Raw genomic sequence first — 26,213 nt, forward strand, 5'->3', positions numbered from 1 at the left:
AGAAATTAATTGTTCAAACTTTTTGCCACGCCCCCTTACGCCCCCAGGAATCACATAAAACTGTTTTTCTTAAAAAGTATAATAGCTAGAGACATCAAAATTGGTTTATATACTCGTTTAGTTAGCGCGCAGAAACTAATTGTTTAAACTTTTTGCCACGCCCCCTTCCGCCCCCGGAATTTACATAAAACTGATTTCCTTAAAAACTATGACAGCTACCGACATCAAATTTGGTATGAAGACTAGTTTAATAGACGCGCAGAAATTGGCTGTTTAAAAATTTTGCCACGCCCACTTACGCCCCCGTAAATTAAACAAAACTGATTTTATCAAAAACAAACAAAGCTAAAGTCACCAAATTTAGTATGTATACTGGCTTAGTATGCGCGCAGAGTATATATATTTTCATATTTTGCCACGCCCACTCCCGCCTCCATAATTAAGAAAAAACCGATTTCCTCCTGTAGTTTTTTGACTATCGCAATCAAATTCGGCAGACTAATTAATCTTATCTATTTCTACAAAACTACCAAATTTTATTGAAATCGGACTAGAAACATGCAAAATATGCGTATGAACGTATTTTACTAAGCGGTCCACAAGGCCAGAATTGGCCGTTGGCTAGTGGCGGCGCTAGAGTGCTCGTATGTTCGTAGAATGAGCGAGATAGCACATACTATGAAACATGTAAAAACAATTTAATAGACATACATTTGGTTTTCGAAATTTGAAATATTTGTTTCACCTGGTGTATGGTATACCCAAGTCGATGAGTCGACTTACTTGCTTCATTATTTTATGTTTTGTACATTTCTTTGTTCAATCTGATTTGGTGAAGCCATTTCAGATGAACACGATGTTTATTCTTAAACACTGATACTTCCTTCCTCTCCGAAAAGCTCGTGGCGACGAACATTTATTTGTAGGTCTGACAATGAAGAAGCCATCTGTTGATATTAACTCTCAAGACAAAGAAGTCACCATAGTTTTTTAACTCTTCCATCTGTTATCATATTCGTGCTCTGATTCTATCTGAAATATCAATAGTTTAGCTTTGAAAACATTATAAGCCTTATCATGGTTAAATAATAATATATTTTACGTATGGGCAAATAAAGCGCTGTTTATGTTACCACTCTGAGACCTTTTCGCTTTGTGATGAAGGTGTAAAGATGAAACTTTTACATAGGCTCTGCTTAAGTTGGCCTTAAAGATGATACGATTCACATTTTGCCTAAATACGTTAGATGCAAACGGTATTCGAATCCAGTTGAAAAAATAGTTTATAGAAAAATGCGTTTGAGTAATTCGATGCCCGGCGTTTACATCTAGCGCAGGGCTCTTTATCTCAGCGCTATAATTTTTTAAAAGCACCGAATATTGAAAGATCCTTTTAACTATATATTCTATATAGGTTATAGATTCGATTTATAAAAGAAATGTGCTCCATCATTTGACGTAGAAACAACATTTGAACATAAAAGAAAGAAGAATACAAATAAAAAGATTCTAAAAGATTCATCACAGAAATTTCTTTGACTTCTCTCGTGGTATGATATTTTTGAGATATTTTTCATACTTAAACATTAACATTTTTTATTATGTATAATAAACACATATTCAAACAAAGTTAATATTAACTTTAGACATTTTATAAGAATCCAAGTCGTTTTTTATAATAGTATTTTACACTATTTTTTCTGTACAACTCTGATCATATCATTCAAAAACTGAAGTGATTATGGACGTCTCGTCGCCTTTGGAATATCATGCATCAAAAAGAAAAGCTTCTTTAATTTCAATGAAGCAAGTAAGTCGACTCGTCGACTCGGGTATACCATACACCAGGTGAAACAAATTTTTTTAAATTTCGAAAACCAAATGTACATATGTATGTCTATTAAATTGTTTTTACATGTTTCATAGTATGTGCTATCTCGCTCACTCTACGAACACACGAGCACTCTAGCGCCGCTACTAGCCAACGGCCAATTCTGGCCTTGTGGACCGCGTAGTAAAATACGTTCATACGCATATTTTGCATGTTTCTAGTCCGATTTCAATAAAATTTGGTAGTTTTGTAGAAATAGATAAGATTAATTAGTCTGCCGAATTTGAATGCGATAGTCAAAAAACTACAGGAGAAAATCGGTTTTTTCTTAATTATGGAGGCGGAAGTGGGCGTGCCAAAATATGAAAATATATATACTCTGCGCGAATACTAAGCCAGTATACATACTAAATTTGGTGACTTTAGCTTTGTTTGTTTTTGATAAAATCAGTTTTGTTTGATTTGCGGGGGCGGAAGTGGGCGTGGCAAAATTTTTAAATAGCCAGTTTCTGCGCGTCTATTAAACTAGTCTGCATACCAAATTTGATGTCGGTAGCTGTCATAGTTTTTAAGAAAATCAGTTTTATGTAAATTCCGGGGGCGGAAGGGGGCGTGGCAAAAGTTTAAACAATTAGTTTCTGCTCGCCAACTAAACGAGTATATAAACCAAATTTGATGTCTCTAGCTGTTATACTTTTTAAGAAAAACAGTTTTATGTGATTCCTGGGGGCGTAAGGGGGCGTGGCCGAAATTCCAATTAACTCTGAACATGTGCATACTACACGAGTATACATACCAAATTTGGTGGCTCTAGCTCTTATAGTCTCCGAGATCTGCGTGTTCATACGGACGGACGGACGGACGGACGGACGGACGGACGGACGGACGGACGGACGGACGGACGGACGGACAGACGGACATGGCTAGATCGACTCGGCTATTCATCCTGATCAAGAATATATATACTTTATAGGGTCGGAGAAGCTTCCTTCTGCCTGTTACATACATTTTGGCGACTTTAATATACCATTTCACCCTATGGGTGTATGGTATAAAAATATATATATAATATATATAAAATATAGGAAACATTCGAATCATTCTGTTGTCTCTGCTTGCGGTGTTCTTTGGGCCACCGACTCGACGTCATTGGTGATTAGTCCATTCTCTTTTTCGGTAATCTCTGCCACTGCCAAGGAATTTCCAGCAAGCTTGATGTGTATGCAGCTGAAAGTAGTCAAAGATTGGGATTGCATGGCTCTTAGTCAGTAGTTGGTTAGTTGTACTCACAGTATCAAGAAGAAGACAATCATTTGCGAGACAATGGTCAGCAGGAAGACAAGTCCACCGTAGTTGATATTGATGGTGGCCTGATAGATCTGCGAATAGCAAACGGCGCTAATAAAGGGCACCGCATTATCGCAAACCGATAGCAGGGCAAACACCTTGCCACGTTCCGAAGTGGGAACGATTTTGGAGGTCATGGCTCGCAACATGGGACCCACAATGGGACCCAGGCTGCAGACGACAGCGCCAGCATAAAGGAGTTTCGGTGTCTCCGCGAAATAGAAGAATACACGGGCAATCGAATGGGCCCAGGTTCCAATGAAAATAAGCGTCTGCCGAAAGAGAAGACCACAAAGGACCAAAGATATAGTGGATCGACTTGGGTGTTGGCTTTCAAATTACTTTACCGTATCGCGCCAACCGAAGAGCTTATTCATTATGGGTACACCCAGGAGCATGGCAATAACGTAGGCTGACGATTTGAATGTCTTGAAGGTGCTATACAAGTCAACATCCCAGTCGAACTTGGCCAGAGTGTAGAAATACAGATAAGTGCCCTCATCTCGTTGGAATGTATAGTAAATCATGGACACAAGCAGAATGATCAGAAAGCCACGACGATGGCCACTGCGGGGCTTTATCATAACATTGAATGAATCAATCACATGTTGCTTATCAAAGAAATCTGGCCAAAAGCCACACAACCCCAATTCTCGCAGCGATCGTTGCCGATCATTGGTTTGCCACTACAAAAACAAAAACAAAAGCAAAAACAATGAAGCAAGTAAGTCGACTCGTCGACTTGGGTATACCATACACCTGGTAAAACAAATATTTCAAATTTCGAAGACCAAATGTATGTCTATTAAATTGTTTTTACATGTCTTATACTATGTGCTATCTCGCTCATTCTACAAACACACGAGCACTCTAGCGCCGCTACTAGCCAAAGTCCAATTCTGGCCTTGTGGACCGCGTAGTAAAATACGTTTATACGCATATTTTGCATGTTTCTAGTCCGATTTCAATAAAATTTGGTAGTTTTGTAGAAATAGATAAGGTAAATTAGTCTGCCAAATTTAAATGCGATAGTCAAAAAACTAAAGGAGGAAATCGTTTTTTTCTATATTATTGAGGCGGAAGTGGGCGTGGCAAAATGTGAAAATATCTAAATTCTCTGCGCATACTATGCCAGTATACATACTAAATTTGGTGACTTTAGCTTTGTTAGTTTTTGATAAAATCAGTTTTGTTTAATTTACGGGGGCGGAAGTGGGCGTGGCAAAATGTTTAAATAGCCAATATCTGCGCGTCTATTAAGCTAGTCTACATACTAAATTTGATGTCGGTAGCTATCATAGTTTTTAAGGAAATCACTTTTGTGTAAATTCCGGGGGCGGAAGGGGGCGTGGCAAAAAGTTTAAACAATTAGTTTCTGCGCGCTAACTAACCGAGCATATAAACCAAATTTGGTGTCTCTAGCTATTATACTTTTTAAGAAAAACAGTTTTGTGTGATTCCTGGGGGCGTAAGGGGGCGTGGCAAAAAGTTTGAACAGTTAATTTCTGCGCACTAACTAATCGGGTATACAAACTAAATTTGATGTCTCTAGCTGTCATACTTTTTAAGAAAAACAGTTTTATGTGATTCCTGGGGGCGTAAGGGGGCGTGGCCGAAATTCCAATTAATGCTGAACATGTGCATACTACACGAGTATACATACCAAATTTGGTGGCTCTAGCTCTTATAGTCTCCGAGATCTGCGTGTTCATACAGACGGACGGACGGACGGACGGACGGACGGACGGACGGACGGACGGACGGACGGACAGACGGACATGGCTAGATCGACTCGGCTGTTGATCCTGATCAAGAATATATATACTTTATAGGGTCGGAGAAGCTTCCTTCTGCCTGTTACATACATTTTGGCGACTTTAATATACCATTTCACCCTATGGGTGTATGGTATAAAAAGTATATAATAATTTTATTATGTGCTACATAGCAATCATTTGCTATCCCACTCTAACATTGCAAGGACTCTTCCGTCCTTATTTTACACTATTTTTTCTGTACAACTCTGATCATATCATTCAAAAACTGAAGTGATTATGGACGTCTCGTCGCCTTTGGAATATCATGCATCAAAAAGAAAAGCTTCTTTAATTTCAAAAAGTATATAATAATTTTATTATGTGCTACATAGCAATCATTTGCTATCCCACTCTAACATTGCAAGGACTCTTCCGTCCTTATTTTACACTAGGTGACAAAACCTTTTATCTGTAACTCCGCTATTTTTAGTCCGGATTTTATCAAATTTGGCATGTTGCTAGTTAGAATATTGCGGAGTCGGTTTATGGGAGCATAGTAAAACTTATAAACAGAACAGAACTACATACAATATATTCTGAATAGGGTCGAAAAAGCCTCCCTTAGCCCATAAAAATGAATAATTGAAAACTTGTTGAAAAGTAATTAACCAATCCTGTTTGAAAACATTTTATGACTGAATCCGTATTATTCTAAAACCAGAGGGCCGGGGCTAACTTCGACCGCGTCAAAGTTTGTATACCCTTGCAACTTTTTTGGTAACTCTATCCTTACCTATTAGCCATCAATGTGGAAGAACGTTTTATCTAAAAAGGCTTATATTTGCGAAAGAATGGCCTACAATCATAGGAAATAACGAAGATATTGATCAACGTCACTGTTTTCCACCGGTCGTTCCTATGGGAGCTATATGATATAGTCACCCGATCTTAATCAAATTCGACACAGTCATTAACAGATATATCAAACTAACAAATGTTTATTTTGAAAGCAATCGCGGTAAAAGTAACGAAGTTATTTACAAAAGTCACTGTTTTCGACCGATCGTTCCTATGGGAGCTATATGATATAGTCACCTGATCTTGATCAAATTTGGCATAGTCGCTTAAAGGCGTAGTAAACTCTCTAATATTAAGTTTCACGACAATAGCTCAGAAAATAGCGAAGTTATTGAGAAAAGTCACTGTTCGTGACTTTGGGGTTTGTATGGGAGCTATATGATATAGTGGTCCGATCCGGCTGAATCCGAGATATACAACGCCTGCAGTATATACAAGCCTACGTGCAAAATTTCAGCTCTGTAGCTCTTACGGTCTAGGAGGAGTTTGCGTTGATCCAGACGGACGGACGGACATGGCTAGTTGAACTCGTCTCGTCGTGCTGATCAAGAATATATATACTTTGTATGGTCGGAGATGCTTCGTTCTATGCGTTGCACACTTCTGACCAAAATTAATATACCCTTTTTGCAAGGGTATAAAAAACGAAATGATTTAAATGGCGACACATATGAAAATGAGTGAAAACTGCATCAGATGTTCTTGAATCCATCTTACCTGGCCCCAACGGTTGACAATTTTGATGTCTAGCACTCAAGCATTTCAATTTGTTAGACCTTGAAAGAGTATTGGAGTCTAGCAAAGAGTCCGACAGCACAACGGGAAACGAGAGAGAGTAAGAGAGAGAGCCGACGGATCCAATGTGGCATGCGGCGAATTCAATTGGCGCTCGGCAATGGCCCCACAAGCCATTACGAGGCAAAACGAACTGTGGACCCACTGCCAATACGAAGGCAATGGCAACGAACCCGAATCGTTCTCGTGCGGATTGTGAAGGCTCGTCGTCGTCCTATTTGCTTCTGGCTAACTGACTCGCAACCGTCAACTGGCTGTGTGTTGGGCAGGCAAGTGCAAGGCCCAAAATCAGTTTCAGTTTCAACGCGACAACGACGGTGAACGGCAGGCGAGCGCGCAATGCCCCTGATCTGAGAGAAAAAGAAATAAATAAAAAAAATAGAAAAACACTAACAAATCTCTAGCCAAAAAGCGCAGCATCGGATCGAAGTTGGTAGCAACAAAAAGTTGATGAAAATGTAATGCCAAGAACGTGAGACGCGACACACACAGTAGACGACCGACCACTCTCTACCACCATCAACATCTCCCTCTCCACCGAGTTTATGTTATAACCATTCACATGCCAAGTTAAAGTTGTGACACAAAAAGCTAAACCTAAAGAAAGAAACAAAAAAAAAACAAAAAAACAAAACGGAAAAACGAAATTGGTCGTAAATTTTTTGAACGTGTGAAAACGCAGGAAAAGCCTCATTGCCCCATTGCCGGCAGTTGGGAATTGAATGACCTTTGTTCCTGCCGCTCCTGCTCCAGCTCCTGCTCCTGCGAGTTTCCTTTACTCTTGTTGTTGCTGCTGTTTTTGCTGTTGTTGTTATCGCTGTTTGCTTATGCCAACACGCGAATATTTTATGACATCGTCTCTTCAAATTATATGCGACGATTCTTACCCAATATAACCAATTGTGTGTGTGTGTGTGTATATATTTTTTTTGGTTCCTTTTTTTGTTGTTGTTTGTTGTGCTAAGTGCGTGTTTGCAACTTGTCAGCTGTGGCAGTGGCACGGCCAAAAAGACGCAGCAGGCGACAAAAAAAACAAAAAAAAAAAAACAGTGAAATAAAACAAAAAGAAAGAAATCACACTCAGAAACAAATTATAAAGAGTGTTAAACGCCTCCACACAATGGCCTCGCATCGTCTCGGCATCGTCAACTCGCCCTCTCATTAGCATGCAGCAAATTAAGTTGTTTTATATTTAGCCTCTGGCCAAAAATATAAATTAACAAATTAAAACGAAAAAAAAAAAAACACAAAAATCAAACATAAACACACACAGAAAATAAAGGGAAACGACGTATGGGAAAATAGAAAGAACGAAATAAAACACACACATAAATAGTCTTTGATCTCCTCTGGTAAATGGAATACAACAACTCGGCGTCAAAACAATTTGTGCCACATATTTCGAATGGTAATATTTTGTAATTTAATATTTCAATAGCCTTTGGCGGGTGTGAAAGCGTTTGTGTGTGTGTGTGTAAGAAATGTGACAAAAATTAATAGAAAACACATAAAAAATTAACACAAAAACATAGAAATCTATGCCAAAGGGGGAGCTTCATACAAGGGGTGTGGACAATATATACATACATACAACTATATAGTATGTAGTTCATGATGATCGCCAGTGGTTACGCCACACCATCAGCATATCGGAAATCACTAGAAGCGTTTCCATAGAATAAATTTGCTATCTATGTATGTACATATATATGAGAGTTTCCTTTGACTATAGTTTCCTCTTTATGGCCCATTTCATATGTTTATTGCCTATTTAATCAATTAGCGTAACTCTTATGTTTAATTTATGCATGCTTTTCTATGAAAATCAATTTGTTGTGAGTGACTGTCCGTCCCTTTGATTGGCTTAAAAGCTAATATCTAATGAAGGCAATTTTGAAATCAGAATCGGACAACTACCGTCTTCCTCTCAAGGGTTTTCTTTTTGAATTCACGAAAGCCTTCGAAAGCTAAAAATAAAGCTAATAGTAAGGGAGATCTTCAAGTACCATGCGGGGTAATTTGTTGGTTGCTGTATATATACTATATACTCCTCTATTTACTGTAGTAAGATTCAACTATAAATATATTTACAATACATAAGTATAACATTTAGTAAGTTAATCGTTATGTCACCTCTGTAATTATCTGTAAGAGACAGGCTGCCTGTAGAAACTATAAAAACCAAAGACAGAATTTGAATTTTTGGAATCAAATTCCTTACTATAATATATATTTAAGAAATAAATAATCGCTGGTATTGTTACACTTTTGGTTCATTTCGCTTTTCGAATCAACTCTTGTGATTTTAACAGTTTTCTACAAAGCTGGTCAAGTGGGCTTCCAAAACATGGCAATAAACCTTGTCGATCATTATTCCATTTGGCCGTCTCTAAATTCCCTTTACAATTTACAAGCCTTTCCAACTCAAAACAATTCAAAAACAAAAACAGTCCTGAAGAGGATTTCAGCACCGCAAACTAAAACACCATCTTCATCTTGAATTCAAAATATGAACTGATTTTATTAACAAACGTCTTGTGTATATAAATGAATTCTTAGACTCTAGGAGGCGACAATTGTTCTTAAAAATGCTTATTCTAATGTTTATATTTCATACTCAGCGTTGGCGACTTGATATTGCGCCTTTGTTATAATCTTAAGTGCTTTTCCACAGAGTGTGGACGCATGTTTTGTTTGGTTTTTTGAGCCATACTTGATATATGAATCTGTATCAGCTATTTTTGTTTTATGTTTTGTATATTTCTTTGTTCAATCTGGTTTGATGAAGCCATTTCAGATGAACACGATGTTTATTCTTAAACAGTCCTGATAACTGTGTCATCATCATTATAGCAATATCTGTCATCCGCTGTTCCCTATTTATTTATCTAATGCTTTCTTGGTTTTCTATGTATCTAGCTTATAAGTAGGTACAATACGTTTAATTCTTTTATTTTGGCAATTATCTATCTAAAGATGTTTTGAACTATTTTATGTATGTATATAGTATATTTATATAGATATATGCAGGTTTATTTAAAGAAAAGTTATAAATAAGGGGATTAAATAAATAGATATTTTAAATGAGTTGCCTAGGCATGTCTGTTTTCTATGGCTTAAACGTTAATATAGATATATCACAATTTAAGAATAAAGTTAAAAACTTTTACTATTAGAAATAAGACAAAACAAATTTCAACTTCTAGTAGCTAAGTAAATGCAACTAATAAATGGTTCATTTTCTGAATGGATTCGGTGAAAGCCATTCTGAATCCATTGACACATAATTTACTTATAAATTGCAGTAAAAAGAGTCTTATTAAGTTAGTTCGCTTTAATATTTTCATATATGCATACAAACACACATACATATGTACATACATACATACATATGTTTCATTGCTCATACGACTCGTTGTTTCGCAGTTTCATAAAACAAAAATAAAAGTCACGCAGTTTAACACAAATCTCCTAGGACAAAAATCCTTTTTCAGGGTAACCAGGCATTTGAAGTAAAGCACCTCACACATCTTGATTGCTCAGAGGATTTTCCATTGTTAGGTATTTATCATAATGCGAATGACATGTCGTATAAGTGATATTTGTTGACAAACTTTGCTGGTGGAGTTCCAGAACATTTATCAGTTTGCCCATTTGAGATAAAACAAAAAAATTCGCTTTATGTCTAATGTTTGTACATGGGTCACACTCAGCCATACATGTGTATTAAGTTTTAAGTGTATTACAATTGTTGTTGATTTTTTGGCATCAACTTTTTCGAAAAACTCTTCATTTTTTTCTAGGGTAGACAGGGGGTAAAACTTTAGCAAGGTTGTTTTTTGTTTTTCTGTTTTCATTTTGGAAAAAGCGAAACAACAAACGGGCAGAATGAAACGAATGAGAAGAGCGAACAAACGAAAGAAAGTGCCAAGTGCTTTTCGCTTTTGCTCTTTTATTTTTATCTCGCTCTTGGTTTTTGTTTAAGTTAAAATGCAGGCAAAAGTCAGAAGCAAGTTTTTGGCGCTAGAGAAAACTAAGAGAATTGAGTGGAATCCTTTTTAGTTGGAAGTGAATGTTTTTAGCAGATAAAGTGGCACTACAAAAGTTACATGCTTTTCATTTAGATAATGTTGAAAGCGCCTTTAGCGACTTCAAGCAAGGTTAAATTGCTTTTGCACAAGACGCACACACACATTTATATATATATATATATACATATATGTACAAACGAATACACATAGTGAAACCGAATCGAATTCAAACCTAAAACCGAAAAACCAAAGGCAATGGCTGGCAATGGTTCAATGCCTGTTGTATCAATAAAATATTCATGAACAGTAAACTGTTTCCGCATAAGGGAAAAACAAAGAATAGTAATAGAATGGAGATCTGATTCTCCCCCCGCTTCCCACATGTTCTTGACAATGCGAATGAGATGAAGAAGAAGGGGTAGTTGAAGAGCAGGCAAAGAACAGGGAAGAGGGATGAAAGAGCAGGCGAAGGTGGGACCTAATCATAGATACTAAGCATAATGGCAGGCGTTTGCGTTTGCCAAAGGGGCAAAAGTAGAGCTTAAGCGTTGAGCAACAAAGTGCAGACGTTTACAATTACACACACACGTACATACAGACACCACACACACACACACACACACACAGGAGGGTAAAAAAATGTGTTAGGGGGTCTTACTTCAAGCCAAGCAGCAATTACAAGGCAGCCCAGCAGCCACCACACAACAAAACATACAAAAAGATAGAGAGAAAGACAGATAAAGATAGAGGAAGAAAGAGAGAGACTGAGACAGAGCACAAAGAAGTTGAGTGCGTTAACACTTTTGAGAGACTTGGCAGAGACGACGACGACCAGGACGATGTTGCTGACGTTGGCAGGAGTCCTGCTAAGCCCAACTACCTCTCGCATTTCCCCTTACCCGAATCTGCTCCTCAATCTGGCCATACATCTATCCAAGCATCCTCCAAGCAAGCTGCAAACCTCCCCTTCGGCTCTCTAATTCCATTAAGGAAGCAACAGTGACAAGTGAAGGACCCAGGAGGACGACTTCTGTTCCTGATTGAAGCCAGCAAAACTCTGCCATTCTCGCTGTCACTCTCAGTCAATGTACCTTTGAGTTGAGTTGCCACCTTCTCCATGACTGCTGTTGTCCACTTCCTGTTCGTTAATTAGTTGCCATCTAAAGAAAATTTGCAATTAATTAAATTTTAATTAATTTTACACGCCATGATGAAAATAAACATGAACCCCTCCGCACTACACACACACACACACACACACACACACACGCATTTATTGAGATATCCCAATTGGCGTGTGAAAAACGACATTGCTTGAACAACTGTTTAACAAATTGTATTTCATGGCAAGTGAAAGTTTTGTACTGAGAAAGTTGTGAGAAAGTTTTGTTCGTTGGAATTTTTTTGTTTGATTGATTTGATGCCAAACGGCCATCAAGTGCGCTGTCTCCCCTCTCTTGTCTCTCCTGCATAAGTAAGTGGAAATGTGTATGAAAATAAATAGTTTTAATATGACGGATAGACAGGCCAGTCAGCTAGAACTTTGGCTAAAAAAAACTCCCCAACTCGACTCGATATATGTATATTGTTGTGTCTTGAGGCGTGACCAGGACCTCGATCCCATAAAAAGAAGCAACGCCCTTCTCTCAACAACCACACCAATCCAACCCATACTTCACTTAATTTCATATCGTTCCCCCCATCCATCTTTCTCATTTCCGTTGGTCATAGAGGGAGAGAGAGAGAGAGAGAGAGACAGAGGTTCTATTTTTTGGGGAAAAACGAGATTTATTTTTGGGCACAAGCCCAACCACACACACAGACACACACACACACCCACATGCGTGCCTTATGAATTATGCAGGGATACAGTTTATGTATGGCTTTCAGTTTTGGTTTCAAGTTTATGTATTAACAATTATTAATTATATGGGAAACAATCGACCCGAGGATAAAATTATGTTCTTGCCATAGCTTTTTGAATTTTTAGTTGGTTTTGTTTTTGTAAGTTTCTCGTGCGTTTTCAATGGGCATTTCAAGAAAAAAAAAACGGCTCGTTCTACAACTTTGAGTATATATTTATACAAAAATTTTGAGAAATCCTAAAAAAGGGTCATCATTTATAACCTCAAGACACTTATTGAGAATATGTACTTTATTTTGGTGTTTGCGATTTGAAAAGTTTTAAAAAAAATTGTATACCACATTTAAAATTCTCGAACTGTCACTCTATTTCTCAACTAAGCTCTCCGCTTTTTACTAAAACCTTTTTATGTATTGTTCCCAGCATATCAAAAAACAATAAAACAAAATATTTAAAACCTGTAATTTTAATGAATTTATTTGAATATTTGCAATTAATTTTCATTCCACTGATTCAAAGGCAAACAATTTCAAACCGAATAGTCGAATCGGTATCAGAATCGACTGGGAGAACAGGTCTCAAATCCGATTCGGGCAAACACATTTGGAATCAGAAACGAAAACGGGCCTAAATATTTCAAAACATTTAAGACTTTCATAAAAAAAAGCAGTTTCAATGAACCAATTGTTGATACGTGCCCACTTACAATTATTTAATATCACTTTTATAGTTTTTATTCAATTTGCTGCATATTTATTTGAATTCGGCATTAATTTCAATTGAAACTTTTTGCTGAAAATTAAATATCAGCAGTTAATCTCTGTTTATTAGATGAAAACGTTGTAAAAACCCATCAGAGTGGCAAAATTAAATCAATTAAAGTTGACAAAAAAAAAGAAAGAGAGAAAGAGATACAGGGAGAATACCTTAAAAACTTTTGCTGACACTCAAACCTGTGAATGTATCTATACATACATACATATATATGTATGTATATATTTATATATATGCATATTTATATATATATTTTTGGTAGGTCACTGGCAATCAAATAAAAAAAATTAAAAACGCGTTGAAAAAGGCAGCAACAAACTGGCAGAAATGGAAAACAAAAATATTATTCCGGTCGTAGGTTCATCCGAAATGACAACAGCAAAATAAACCAAAAGAGAAACTTTTGCAAAAAAAAAAAAACAACAGAAAAGCGCAGAAAACAACAGCAGCAACAACAAAATGAAATCAGCAACACTAACAGCAACACCAGCAACATCAATGGCAAACGGCAGCAACAAGGATGAACCCAAAAAGGTTAACAAACGAACGTTAAAGGATTAAATTGTCTGACGTTGGAATTAAGTGTTTTAAATGTCATTGCAAGAGTTTAATTCATGTTGAATGAGTAAAGAGAGCGACAGCATGAACGCGAAGGAGAGAGGGAGATAGATAGAGAGAGAGAGAGAGAGAGAGAGAGAAAGATAGAGACACAGACAGACTGAGTGTGGGAGAGAGGGGAAGAACAAAACAAATTGCAATCATTCTTGTTGCTGTTGTGTGCTAATAATATTATCCTTTACAGAGACTGCAAAACCAACAACAACAACAACAACACACAAAAAAGTGAAAGTGCAAGAACAACAACAGATAAAACGCAGCGAAAACCAATACCAATAAGTAGAATAACAACGGGAACAACAACAAAAGCAAAAAGCACACACACATACTCACAAAAGCAAGGGTCATCACAATGCTGACCCTTTGGACAGCGCTGCTCTGCTGCATGACGGGTAAGTAGTACATACATAGTTCTAGTTCCGCTCCCTGTCCCTGACCCCTTCCCACCGTCCACCCTTCTACAATCCATATCCAGTTAAAGCAGTTTTAAGCGATTATCAGCGGCATGCAGGCATCGAAGACCCCAACACTCACTCGCTCACTCACACACTCACTCACATGGCCAAACTCGCAAACGACCCTGAAAGTTATTATTGTTATTGTTGCTGCTGGCGGGCAACGAGCTTGCCACTGCTGTCCCACGGAGAATGAATCCTTTTAAAAACATTTGTGGCCCGGGCGGCGAAAATCCTGATTTATGCTTGCCTGCTGCGTTGTCCTTGCATTTTGTTCTGTATGCTGGCGACATGGCCAATGCCAACCGCAGCATGAGCAGAACAAGGCAAACAACAAATGCGGTTGCTCTACCCCCACCCCACTGCCCAACCACTCGCCCCTTCTTTCACTTTCGACAGTGTCGCCTAAGGGCATATCGCATAACAGCAACGCAATGCTCTTTCACTCTCAATTGAGAGTGGGGGCCATGTCGTTGCACTTTAAATTTTTTAAGCGTCCTAAAACACACAAGTTGCTCACTCCTCCTGAAACTTCTGCACTCCCATCCACCTTTTCAACCCTCAACCTCTCCTCCACTGGCTCTACACATAATTATGCATAATTGAAAAGTGTAATTATGCCTCAGTCTTGTTCTGATCTCGACTTTATGAGGCGCAACTGTAAGCTCAATCAAGCGAAGCAACAGAGCCAACAACAAACAACCAGCCAAACGAACCAACCAACCATCCACCCACTCACAATAGGTGGAGCAGAGGGCGTTGGGAGCCATCTCAAGCACAATGTTTATGGCTTGCAAGTCCTTTTAATTGCCGCAGCGGCATGGAGGCAGGCAGAAGCACTAGACGACGGGAAGCGCCTTCAAGGCGCTCAAGGAGACGAAGCAAAGAAAATGCCGTCGTCCCCGATGAGTGAATGAATGACTGACTGAATGAATGGCAGCTATTGCTATAGTCAAAGTGTCCTTGGCTGCTTTTTGTACAATTTTCCATGTTTACAATGAGCACAAGTGAAAGTACAAATGAAAATCGGAACTTGAATTTCTTAAACTTAAGAATTCAATAAACTCATTAATTTCACTAAAGTTCCAGCAAAAAAACAAAGTCAGATAATGAACAACTTTAAGCCGTGGACAAGAGGCACAATTATACAAGTTAACTTTGTCTCAATTTGTTTATAAACTTATCGGACATTTGAAATAGAAGATAAGGAGTGAGATACAAGATGATAAAACGGCAGCATAGTTAAAGCTCTTAATACTCGTACAATTCAAATACATCTCAATGCATGAGAGAATTCAGCAAAAATGAACGTTTCTTTATGTTTTCATGTTTCATGATTTCTATGTTCTCTATGTTCATCTCAATGCATGAGAGAATTCAGCAAAAATGAACGTTTCTTTATGTTTTCATGTTTCATGATTTCTATGTTCTGGGGCCTAGGTGTCTACCCACCAGGACTGCCCTCTGGATTGTCCATGGAACAGGTTAACTTTTAGGCTAAGAAACATAAGAAAAGTATCTACATATCTTAGGCAAAGTTTGCTGCCCTTTTTTGCTTTGTTGAATGTTCCTACTTGTTAGATGAAACAGTTAATACTTATAGCAAATATCAAGGCGGTTTGTTGGAGTTTTTCTCCTGTTGTGTAATAAACAGCTCTAGTTCTTGACATCTTAAATTTTAAAGAATAAGTAAATAACATGAAAGCTTTAAGTCGCTATTCATTATTTTTTGCGTTTAATAGAGGAAAGATCATCCTATCTTACGATAGTGAAATTTTTCGACTATGATGGCATTTTAGCATTTACGTAATCAATTGTTTGGTATAGATAATTTTGGGATATATGTACATATTTCGATAATAAATGGATTTTCAAAATGAAATTTCATTTTAAAACAGATGAATTGATTCTAATTTATTAGGCAATGATCAAAATCTTCATTTGGTCAAGAGATTTTAAATGATGTACAAAGAACCGAAGACATAAATCGAATCAATCGGATTTTCATTCCAAGGCTTAAGCACATTTCACTATGTATGTATATGTCCTGTGCTGTAGTTTGCCTCGTGTGATATATAAGGGTTTTACATGGCCATAAAAGTCGCCATCTCACCATGGAATATAATTCCTGGTAGAAATTTTACAACACGTCGTTGAAGTTCCTTTTTTTGTGCCTACTTTTGAGTCGTGGCTTATCCTTCACAGTTTCGCGAAGCTCATTTCAATAGCAAAATAAAATTTTCGATTTCGAGTGAAGATTTTGATGGAGTCAATAGTTGGGTATTATGGTGTATTCAAAAGTGAACCCAAATAAACAATCAATAAACCAGCGGCTTCACACACAATCCCACCTCGAGTCCTCTAACCCCGCATACTACTCGCTCCGTCTAAGTGCTGTGTCCTACTACTTATTTTTTAACTTTGAGTGTTTCTCTTTCTCTTTTCTCTTCTCTTCTCGTTTTTTTTTTTGTTTTTTTGTTTTTACAAACTCACTTTTGTCGCATATTGTCCTTTTTGCATTGTTTTGCCTTGTGCCCTTCTGTGTGTGCCCCTCTTGCTTGTGTGTGTGTGTGTGTGTGTGTGTGCCTTGGTGCCATGTGTTTTTATTGCATTAATTTTTATGGTCGCTTACTTTTGTTCATGTTGTATTCCTGTTTCGTTGTTTGGCTGCTTTTGTTTTACTTTGCGTATGCCCCAAAGTAATAAAGTGAATTGGTTTTCTCAAATAATTTCCATTTTAAATCCAGTCAGCAAATCCGGCACACAGTCAAGCGACATTTTGGGTTTTCCTTTTCGCGTTGCCATTTTCCTTCTGGTTGCTGCTGGTCTGTGAGCCATTCGGGGTGGTGGGTGGTCTTCTCGGCTGGGCTTCTTAGCAGAAAGTGGCTTCATTTTCTGGCATAAAATTGTTTATAAAGTTTGCCTGAGATTTGTTGCCGGTTTTTGCCTAAAGTGGCAAGTGGCATTTGCAATTGTTATTGTTTTTTCGTTTTTTTTTTTTTTTTTTGTTTTTATTATTTTCTACAGTTTTTGTACTTATCCTTTTCCTCTTCTTCTTCATGTTCGGCTGCTGCTCCTTGCTTTTGTTGGTTCTTGCTATATCTCTTTGTGTGTGTGTGTGTGTGTGTGTGCGTGTGCTGCCTTTTCTGATTATCCTTCCGCCATTTGTATCGAATGAGGCTTGAGCTGTCACTTGTCAAAGAGGCCTCAAAATTTAATTGAAATTTAGTGTAAACACAATGACAGCCAGTCGATTATCCTCCTACTAACACACGCACACACACAGACACAATCGATATATACATATTTCCGCGAATAAATCCTTTGGCGCGCAAATCCTGTCAACTTTGGCTTGGCTTTCCAATTTGCCAGCCAGCAAACCAGCATATATAGATTCCGCCTTTTGTGTATGTCAGAAACTTGAAGAGCCAAAGAGCCAACTTCGCCCCCTCCTCCACTCACAACTCCCCGAAAAACACAGCAAACATTTCACACGTGTCACTGAGCAGTAGCTGGCAGCAGCAGCAGCAATGAGTTGTTCCCTGTCAAGATGGTACAAGCATATAGCCTCAGCTCCAGTTACAGTTTCACACTCCCTCACCCCTCACATGTATATTCCCTGCTCCCTGCTCTAGATCCATCTATATACTACTTAACTGAACTGCGCGACTGTCAAGGCAACGAACAACAACAAAGTTGTATCAACATATTGCCCAAAAATCCTTGCTGTTTCACTCACACCCAACCCGACCAATAAGAAGAAGAAAAAAACACTTCTAAGCAAATTCAAATTGTTTACCTATTTGCTTTGTGCATATGGAAATGAAATGGCAAACATGAAAACTGCCAACTGAAGAAAAGGAAAGAAAAATTACGTTGACATACCGAAAATACCGAAATGTAAATGTGCAAAGCAAAGCAAAGAAACGCAACTCACAAAATAAACAGATGCCATCAGCGATTTGCCTGCCGATTTGCACAGCCTCTTCCCTTCCGTCTCTTCGTCCTTCATTGAGTGAAGGTTTCGTATAGCTTTGTCTAGCAGTGTCCTTTCCCTTGCAATGATTGATGGAGCGCCCCAAGTTGCTGGTGGAGCAACAGTTAACTGCAATGATTTGTTGCCACGAGCCATTGCAAGTCAGCCACACGATATTCTCCTTCATAGCTCCACTTTACTCTTCTCGCTTTCCTTCTCTTCCCATCTTGCGTTGCCTGTAATTGCTAACCACAAATTGCTTGAATCGTATCAATTAAAATTCTTCTTTTACAATAAGATGGCATTTCTTTTTTCTCACTTTTTCTCCTGATGTAATTCTATTCTATTCAGCAATTAGCTAATGAACTTGGCAACTTAGATAAGTTACCAACACACACACACACACACACAGTGACCCATAAAATATAATTTTAAGAAAGGAGAAAAATTTAGTAAAACGATTTTATAGCATTCTTTGCTCATAAAAGATATTCAAATATTTTAAGTTTCATGCTCAGCAGCAAGCGTAGGAATAGCATTCTTGGAAGTAGTCAGAAATAGTTTGTTATTTTTAGAAAATGTTTCCAAATTAATTTATTTTCTATAGGCCATAGACAAAACAAAAGCTTATAACGCAAGTTATTAATTATTTTCTTGAATTATTGTTTGACTTTGTATTTATTTCCCGCAAGGAAAGTAAAAAAGGACCTAGATAATGCCAAATGAGGTGATCGTGACCAAATGAAAGTGATGCGGACAAGACAGTTCCGCCCAAAGCAAACCATTAGAACCATCTAAAACTTCTCGCAAGTCCTTTTTAAAATAAAAGCCTGACGAAGTTCTAAAGGACATTCCGAAAGTCACCTACACACATTCAATAGCATTTCAATAGCATAGCCTCTACTTGTTTTTCATTTCACATTAAAAGTTTAAGTTTTAATAATGTTATTTTAATCAGATGGTGATAAAGTGTGACTATCACCTTGATGTCAAAGTTTGGTAAATGTTTACTACAGCTACTCGGGCCCAAAACGCGCACTACATAAATTTGGTATCAAGCTAAAGAGAAAAATTCCACGAGCACGACCTCAGGTGCGCCTTGGCGATTTATTTCGTAGTTTTTGAGTAATTAACAAATAAAAAAATAAATATTTTTAGCAGGACTATAGCTGAAAATAGCTGTTTTCGGCTAAAAAAAACTGTCAAATTGTTGAGATAGTGTTGCCAGATGCCGAATTTTGGATACTCGAATACGCGGGCTTTTTGAATGTTTTGTTAGCACTATTTTCAACAAACGAAAATATTGTTCAGATTACAATATTTCTTGATTTTATAGAACAAATATAGTTCAGAATACAAGATTCGGCTGCCAGAGCAAATTTATAATTTAGAGTAAAATATTTGGCTGCGAGGGCGGTCAAACAACGCGCCATATAAAAAAATAGCATTTGCCAACACCGAAATCTGGCCTCAGCCGATTTTCCACTTTTCAACACTGAAATCTCGTGTAGCTCACATTGCTGTCAATGGCACATACTTTCTAGTGTTGTCAGTCACTGGAGCTTTTAGTGTTGCACACAAATTTTATTAATTCGATAAATTTCACAAGCACCCGTGGTTAAACCTTAAATTTATCGATAAATAGTTGTAATTGCCATCGAAGTAGGCCAAATAGTTTACTTGCTGACGAATTGTGTGATGCTCCGTCAGTTGCTTGCAAGCTCTCGAGATGAGAGCAACAGCAGCTCAACCTTCCTCTTCATTTTCTTTTTACTTTCCCCAAAAGTGAAACTAAAGTGAAACTTTTGAAACCACGAGGTTTAACCGTTTAACAGTTTAAACGTTTAAAACGTTTTTTCCCGAAAAAAACGAGGCGAGAAGATTTAAACGTTTAAAACATTCTTATTTTTTATTTTCCTTATTCATTAAAATCCCAAAAATTATTTGAAAATGTAAGTCCGAAAAAAACGAGGCTAGGAAATTTAAGCCTTTAAAACGTTCTTATTTTTTATTTTCCTTATTCATAAAAATCCCAAAAATTAATAAATCCAAAAAATTTTTGAAAATGAAAGTCTGAAAGCCAAAGACAGTCGGCGTACATTGAGATTGTTGGAAAATCAGTTTCCGAAAAAAACGAGGCTAGGAAATTTTAACGTTTAAAACGTTCTTATTTATTATTTTCCTTATTCATAAAAATCCCAAAAATTAATAAATCCAAAAAATTTTTGAAAATGAAAGTCTGAAAGCCAAAGACAGTCGGCGTACATTGAGATTGTTGGAAAATCAGTTTCCGAAAAAAACGAGGCTAGGAAATTTTAACGTTTAAAACGTTCTTATTTATTATTTTCCTTATTCATAAAAATCCCAAAAATTATTTGAAAATGAAAGTCTGAAAGCCAAAGACAGTCGGCGTACATTGAGATTGTTGGAAAATCAGTTTCCGAAAAAAACGAGGCTAGGAAATTTTAACGTTTAAAACGTTCTTATTTATTATTTTCCTTATTCATAAAAATCCCAAAAAATTAATAAATCCAAAAATGTTTGAAAATGAAAGTCTGAAGTTTGGCCAAAGATAGTCGGCGTACATTGAGATTGTTGGAAAATCAGTTTCCGAAAAAAACGAGGCTAGGAAATTTTAACGTTTAAAACGTTCTTATTTATTATTTTCCTTATTCATAAAAATCCCAAAAATTATTTGAAAATGAAAGTCTGAAAGCCAAAGACAGTCGGCGTACATTGAGATTGTTGGAAAATCAGTTTCCGAAAAAAACGAGGCTAGGAAATTTTAACGTTTAAAACGTTCTTATTTATTATTTTCCTTATTCATAAAAATCCCAAAAATTAATAAATCCAAAAATGTTTGAAAATGAAAGTCTGAAGTTTGGCCAAAGATAGTCGGCGTACATTGAGATTGTTGGAAAATCAGTTTCCGAAAAAAACGAGGCTAGGAAATTTTAACGTTTAAAACGTTCTTATTTATTATTTTCCTTATTCATAAAAATCCCAAAAATTAATAAATCCAAAAATGTTTGAAAATGAAAGTCTGAAGTTTGGCCAAAGATAGTCGGCGTACATTGAGATTGTTGGAAAATCAGTTTCCGAAAAAAACGAGGCTAGGAAATTTTAACGTTTAAAACGTTCTTATTTATTATTTTCCTTATTCATAAAAATCCCAAAAATTATTTGAAAATGAAAGTCTGAAAGCCAAAGACAGTCGGCGTACATTGAGATTGTTGGAAAATCAGTTTCCGAAAAAAACGAGGCTAGGAAATTTTAACGTTTAAAACGTTCTTATTTATTATTTTCCTTATTCATAAAAATCCCAAAAATTATTTGAAAATGAAAGTCTGAAAGCCAAAGACAGTCGGCGTACATTGAGATTGTTGGAAAATCAGTTTCCGAAAAAAACGAGGCTAGGAAATTTTAACGTTTAAAACGTTCTTATTTATTATTTTCCTTATTCATAAAAATCCCAAAAATTAATAAATCCAAAAATGTTCGAAAATGAAAGTCTGAAGTTTGGCCAAAGACAGTCGGCGTACATTGAGATTGTTGGAAAATCAGTTTCCGAAAAAAACGAGGCTAGGAAATTTTAACGTTTAAAACGTTCTTATTTATTATTTTCCTTATTCATAAAAATCCCAAAAATTAATAAATCCAAAAAATTTTTGAAAATGAAAGTCTGAAAGCCAAAGACAGTCGGCGTACATTGAGATTGTTGGAAAATCAGTTTCCGAAAAAAACGAGGCTAGGAAATTTTAACGTTTAAAACGTTCTTATTTATTATTTTCCTTATTCATAAAAATCCCAAAAATTAATAAATCCAAAAAATTTTTGAAAATGAAAGTCTGAAAGCCAAAGACAGTCGGCGTACATTGAGATTGTTGGAAAATCAGTTTCCGAAAAAAACGAGGCTAGGAAATTTTAACGTTTAAAACGTTCTTATTTATTATTTTCCTTATTCATAAAAATCCCAAAAATTATTTGAAAATGAAAGTCTGAAAGCCAAAGACAGTCGGCGTACATTGAGATTGTTGGAAAATCAGTTTCCGAAAAAAACGAGGCTAGGAAATTTTAACGTTTAAAACGTTCTTATTTATTATTTTCCTTATTCATAAAAATCCCAAAAATTAATAAATCCAAAAATGTTCGAAAATGAAAGTCTGAAGTTTGGCCAAAGACAGTCGGCGTACATTGAGATTGTTGGAAAATCAGTTTCCGAAAAAAACGAGGCTAGGAAATTTTAACGTTTAAAACGTTCTTATTTATTATTTTCCTTATTCATAAAAATCCCAAAAATTATTTGAAAATGAAAGTCTGAAAGCCAAAGACAGTCGGCGTTGGCGTACATTGAGATTGTTGGAAAATCAGTTTCCGAAAAAAACGAGGCTAGGAAATTTTAACGTTTAAAACGTTCTTATTTATTATTTTCCTTATTCATAAAAATCCCAAAAATTATTTGAAAATGAAAGTCTGAAAGCCAAAGACAGTCGGCGTACATTGAGATTGTTGGAAAATCAGTTTCCGAAAAAACGAGGCTAGGAAATTTTAACGTTTAAAACGTTCTTATTTATTATTTTCCTTATTCATAAAAATCCCAAAAATTATTTGAAAATGAAAGTCTGAAAGCCAAAGACAGTCGGCGTACATTGAGATTGTTGGAAAATCAGTTTCCGAAAAAAACGAGGCTAGGAAATTTTAACGTTTAAAACGTTCTTATTTATTATTTTCCTTATTCATAAAAATCCCAAAAATTAATAAATCCAAAAATGTTCGAAAATGAAAGTCTGAAGTTTGGCCAAAGACAGTCGGCGTACATTGAGATTGTTGGAAAATCAGTTTCCGAAAAAAACGAGGCTAGGAAATTTTAACGTTTAAAACGTTCTTATTTATTATTTTCCTTATTCATAAAAATCCCAAAAATTATTTGAAAATGAAAGTCTGAAAGCCAAAGACAGTCGGCGTACATTGAGATTGTTGGAAAATCAGTTTCCGAAAAAAACGAGGCTAGGAAATTTTAACGTTTAAAACGTTCTTATTTATTATTTTTCCTTATTCATAAAAATCCCAAAAATTATTTGAAAATGAAAGTCTGAAAGCCAAAGACAGTCGGCGTACATTGAGATTGTTGGAAAATCAGTTTCCGAAAAAAACGAGGCTAGGAAATTTTAACGTTTAAAACGTTCTTATTTATTATTTTCCTTATTCATAAAAATCCCAAAAATTAATAAATCCAAAAATGTTTGAAAATGAAAGTCTGAAGTTTGGCCAAAGATAGTCGGCGTACATTGAGATTGTTGGAAAATCAGTTTCCGAAAAAAACGAGGCTAGGAAATTTTAACGTTTAAAACGTTCTTATTTATTATTTTCCTTATTCATAAAAATCCCAAAAAAAAAATTATTTGAAAATGAAAGTCTGAAGTTTGGCCAAAGACAGTCGGCGTACTTATTGAGATTGTTGGAAAATCAGTTTCCGAAAAAAACGAGGCTAGGAAATTTTAACGTTTAAAACGTTCTTATTTATTATTTTCCTTATTCATAAAAATCCCAAAAATTAATAAATCCAAAAATGTTTGAAAATGAAAGTCTGAAGTTTGGCCAAAGATAGTCGGCGTACATTGAGATTGTTGGAAAATCAGTTTCCGAAAAAAACGAGGCTAGGAAATTTTAACGTTTAAAACGTTCTTATTTATTATTTTCCTTATTCATAAAAATCCCAAAAATTAAAATAATTTGAAAATGAAAGTCTGAAAGCCAAAGACAGTCGGCGTACATTGAGATTGTTGGAAAATCAGTTTCCGAAAAAAACGAGGCTAGGAAATTTTAACGTTTAAAACGTTCTTATTTATTATTTTCCTTATTCATAAAAATCCCAAAAATTAATAAATCCAAAAATGTTCGAAAATGAAAGTCTGAAGTTTGGCCAAAGACAGTCGGCGTACATTGAGATTGTTGGAAAATCAGTTTCCGAAAAAAACGAGGCTAGGAAATTTTAACGTTTAAAACGTTCTTATTTATTATTTTCCTTATTCATAAAAATCCCAAAAATTAATAAATCCAAAAATGTTCGAAAATGAAAGTCTGAAGTTTGGCCAAAGATAGTCGGCGTACATTGAGATTGTTGGAAAATCAGTTTCCGAAAAAAACGAGGCTAGGAAATTTTAACGTTTAAAACGTTCTTATTTATTATTTTCCTTATTCATAAAAATCCCAAAAATTAATAAATCCAAAAAATGTTTGAAAATGAAAGTCTGAAGTTTGGCCAAAGACAGTCGGCGTACATTGAGATTGTTGGAAAATCAGTTTCCGGAAAAAAACGAGGCTAGGAAATTTTAACGTTTAAAACGTTCTTATTTATTATTTTCCTTATTCATAAAAATCCCAAAAATTAATAAATCCAAAAATGTTCGAAAATGAAAGTCTGAAGTTTGGCCAAAGATAGTCGGCGTACATTGAGATTGTTGGAAAATCAGTTTCCGAAAAAAACGAGGCTAGGAAATTTTAACGTTTAAAACGTTCTTATTTATTATTTTCCTTATTCATAAAAATCCCAAAATATTAATAAATCCAAAAATGTTCGAAAATGAAAGTCTGAAGTTTAGCCAAAGACAGTCGGCGTACATTGAGATTGTTGGAAAATCAGTTTCCGAAAAAAACGAGGCTAGGAAATTTTAACGTTTAAAACGTTCTTATTTATTATTTTCCTTATTCATAAAAATCCCAAAATTAATAAATCCAAAAATGTTTGAAAATGAAAGTCTGAAGTTTGGCCAAAGACAGTCGGCGTACATTGAGATTGTTGGAAAATCAGTTTCCGAAAAAAACGAGGCTAGGAAATTTTAACGTTTAAAACGTTCTTATTTATTATTTTCCTTATTCATAAAAATCCCAAAAATTAATAAATCCAAAAATGTTCGAAAATGAAAGTCTGAAGTTTGGCCAAAGATAGTCGGCGTACATTGAGATTGTTGGAAAATCAGTTTCCGAAAAAAACGAGGCTAGGAAATTTTAACGTTTAAAACGTTCTTATTTATTATTTTCCTTATTCATAAAAATCCCAAAAATTAATAAATCCCAAAAATGTTTGAAAATGAAAGTCTGAAGTTTGGCCAAAGATAGTCGGCGTACATTGAGATTGTTGGAAAATCAGTTTCCGAAAAAAACGAGGCTAGGAAATTTTAACGTTTAAAACGTTCTTATTTATTATTTTCCTTATTCATAAAAATCCCAAAAATTAATATAAAATTTCGAAAATGAAAGTCTGAATTTAGCCAAAGACAGTCGGCGTACATTGAGATTGTTGGAAAATCAGTTTCCGAAAAAAACGAGGCTAGGAAATTTTAACGTTTAAAACGTTCTTATTTATTATTTTCCTTATTCATAAAAATCCCAAAAATTAATAAATCCAAAAATGTTCGAAAATGAAAGTCTGAAGTTTGGCCAAAGACAGTCGGCGTACATTGAGATTGTTGGAAAATCAGTTTCCGAAAAAAACGAGGCTAGGAAATTTTAACGTTTAAAACGTTCTTATTTATTATTTTCCTTATTCATAAAAATCCCAAAAATTAATAAATCCAAAAATGTTCGAAAATATGAAAGTCTGAAGTTTGGCCAAAGATAGTCGGCGTACATTGAGATTGTTGGAAAATCAGTTTCCGAAAAAAAACGAGGCTAGGAAATTTTAACGTTTAAAACGTTCTTATTTATTATTTTCCTTATTCATAAAAATCCCAAAAATTAATAAATCCAAAAATGTTTGAAAATGAAAGTCTGAAGTTAGCCAAAGACAGTCGGCGTACATTGAGATTGTTGGAAAATCAGTTTCCGAAAAAAACGAGGCTAGGAAATTTTAACGTTTAAAACGTTCTTATTTATTATTTTCCTTTATTCATAAAAAATCCCAAAAA

At 35.8% G+C, this 26,213-nt stretch overlaps 2 protein-coding genes across 3 annotated transcripts in view; one reads left to right on the forward strand and one right to left on the reverse strand.

Moving 5' to 3' along the window:
* Window positions 1-2,926: 2,926 nt before the first annotated feature.
* On the reverse strand, window positions 2,927-3,860 carry LOC137580022 (probable peptidoglycan muropeptide transporter SLC46). Its single transcript, XM_068293943.1, has 3 exons — window positions 3,526-3,860; window positions 3,122-3,450; window positions 2,927-3,058 (listed from the first exon to the last, which is right to left on the reverse strand). Exons 1-3 carry the CDS (start codon window positions 3,760-3,762, stop codon window positions 2,929-2,931), a joined length of 696 nt encoding a protein of 231 aa, XP_068150044.1. The 5' UTR covers window positions 3,763-3,860; the 3' UTR covers window positions 2,927-2,928.
* A 3,016-nt stretch (window positions 3,861-6,876) lies between these two features.
* The window catches only part of dpr10 (defective proboscis extension response 10), a 58,181-nt gene continuing 38,844 nt past the window's right edge, over window positions 6,877-26,213 (forward strand). The window contains exons 1-2 of one of the 2 annotated variants that reach the window (XM_068292905.1): window positions 6,877-7,017; window positions 14,060-14,267. In XM_068292905.1, the coding sequence (XP_068149006.1) occupies window positions 14,228-14,267 (40 nt within the window). In that variant the 5' untranslated portion in view covers window positions 6,877-7,017; window positions 14,060-14,227. Of the gene's footprint in view, window positions 7,047-14,059; window positions 14,268-26,213 lie in introns of both variants that reach the window. The other variant, XM_068292897.1, reaches the window with a different exon arrangement.

Source organism: Drosophila tropicalis, unplaced genomic scaffold (genome assembly GCF_018151085.1).
Source record: "Drosophila tropicalis isolate 14030-0801.00 unplaced genomic scaffold, ASM1815108v1 contig_1190, whole genome shotgun sequence".
NCBI lineage: Eukaryota > Metazoa > Arthropoda > Insecta > Diptera > Drosophilidae > Drosophila > Drosophila tropicalis.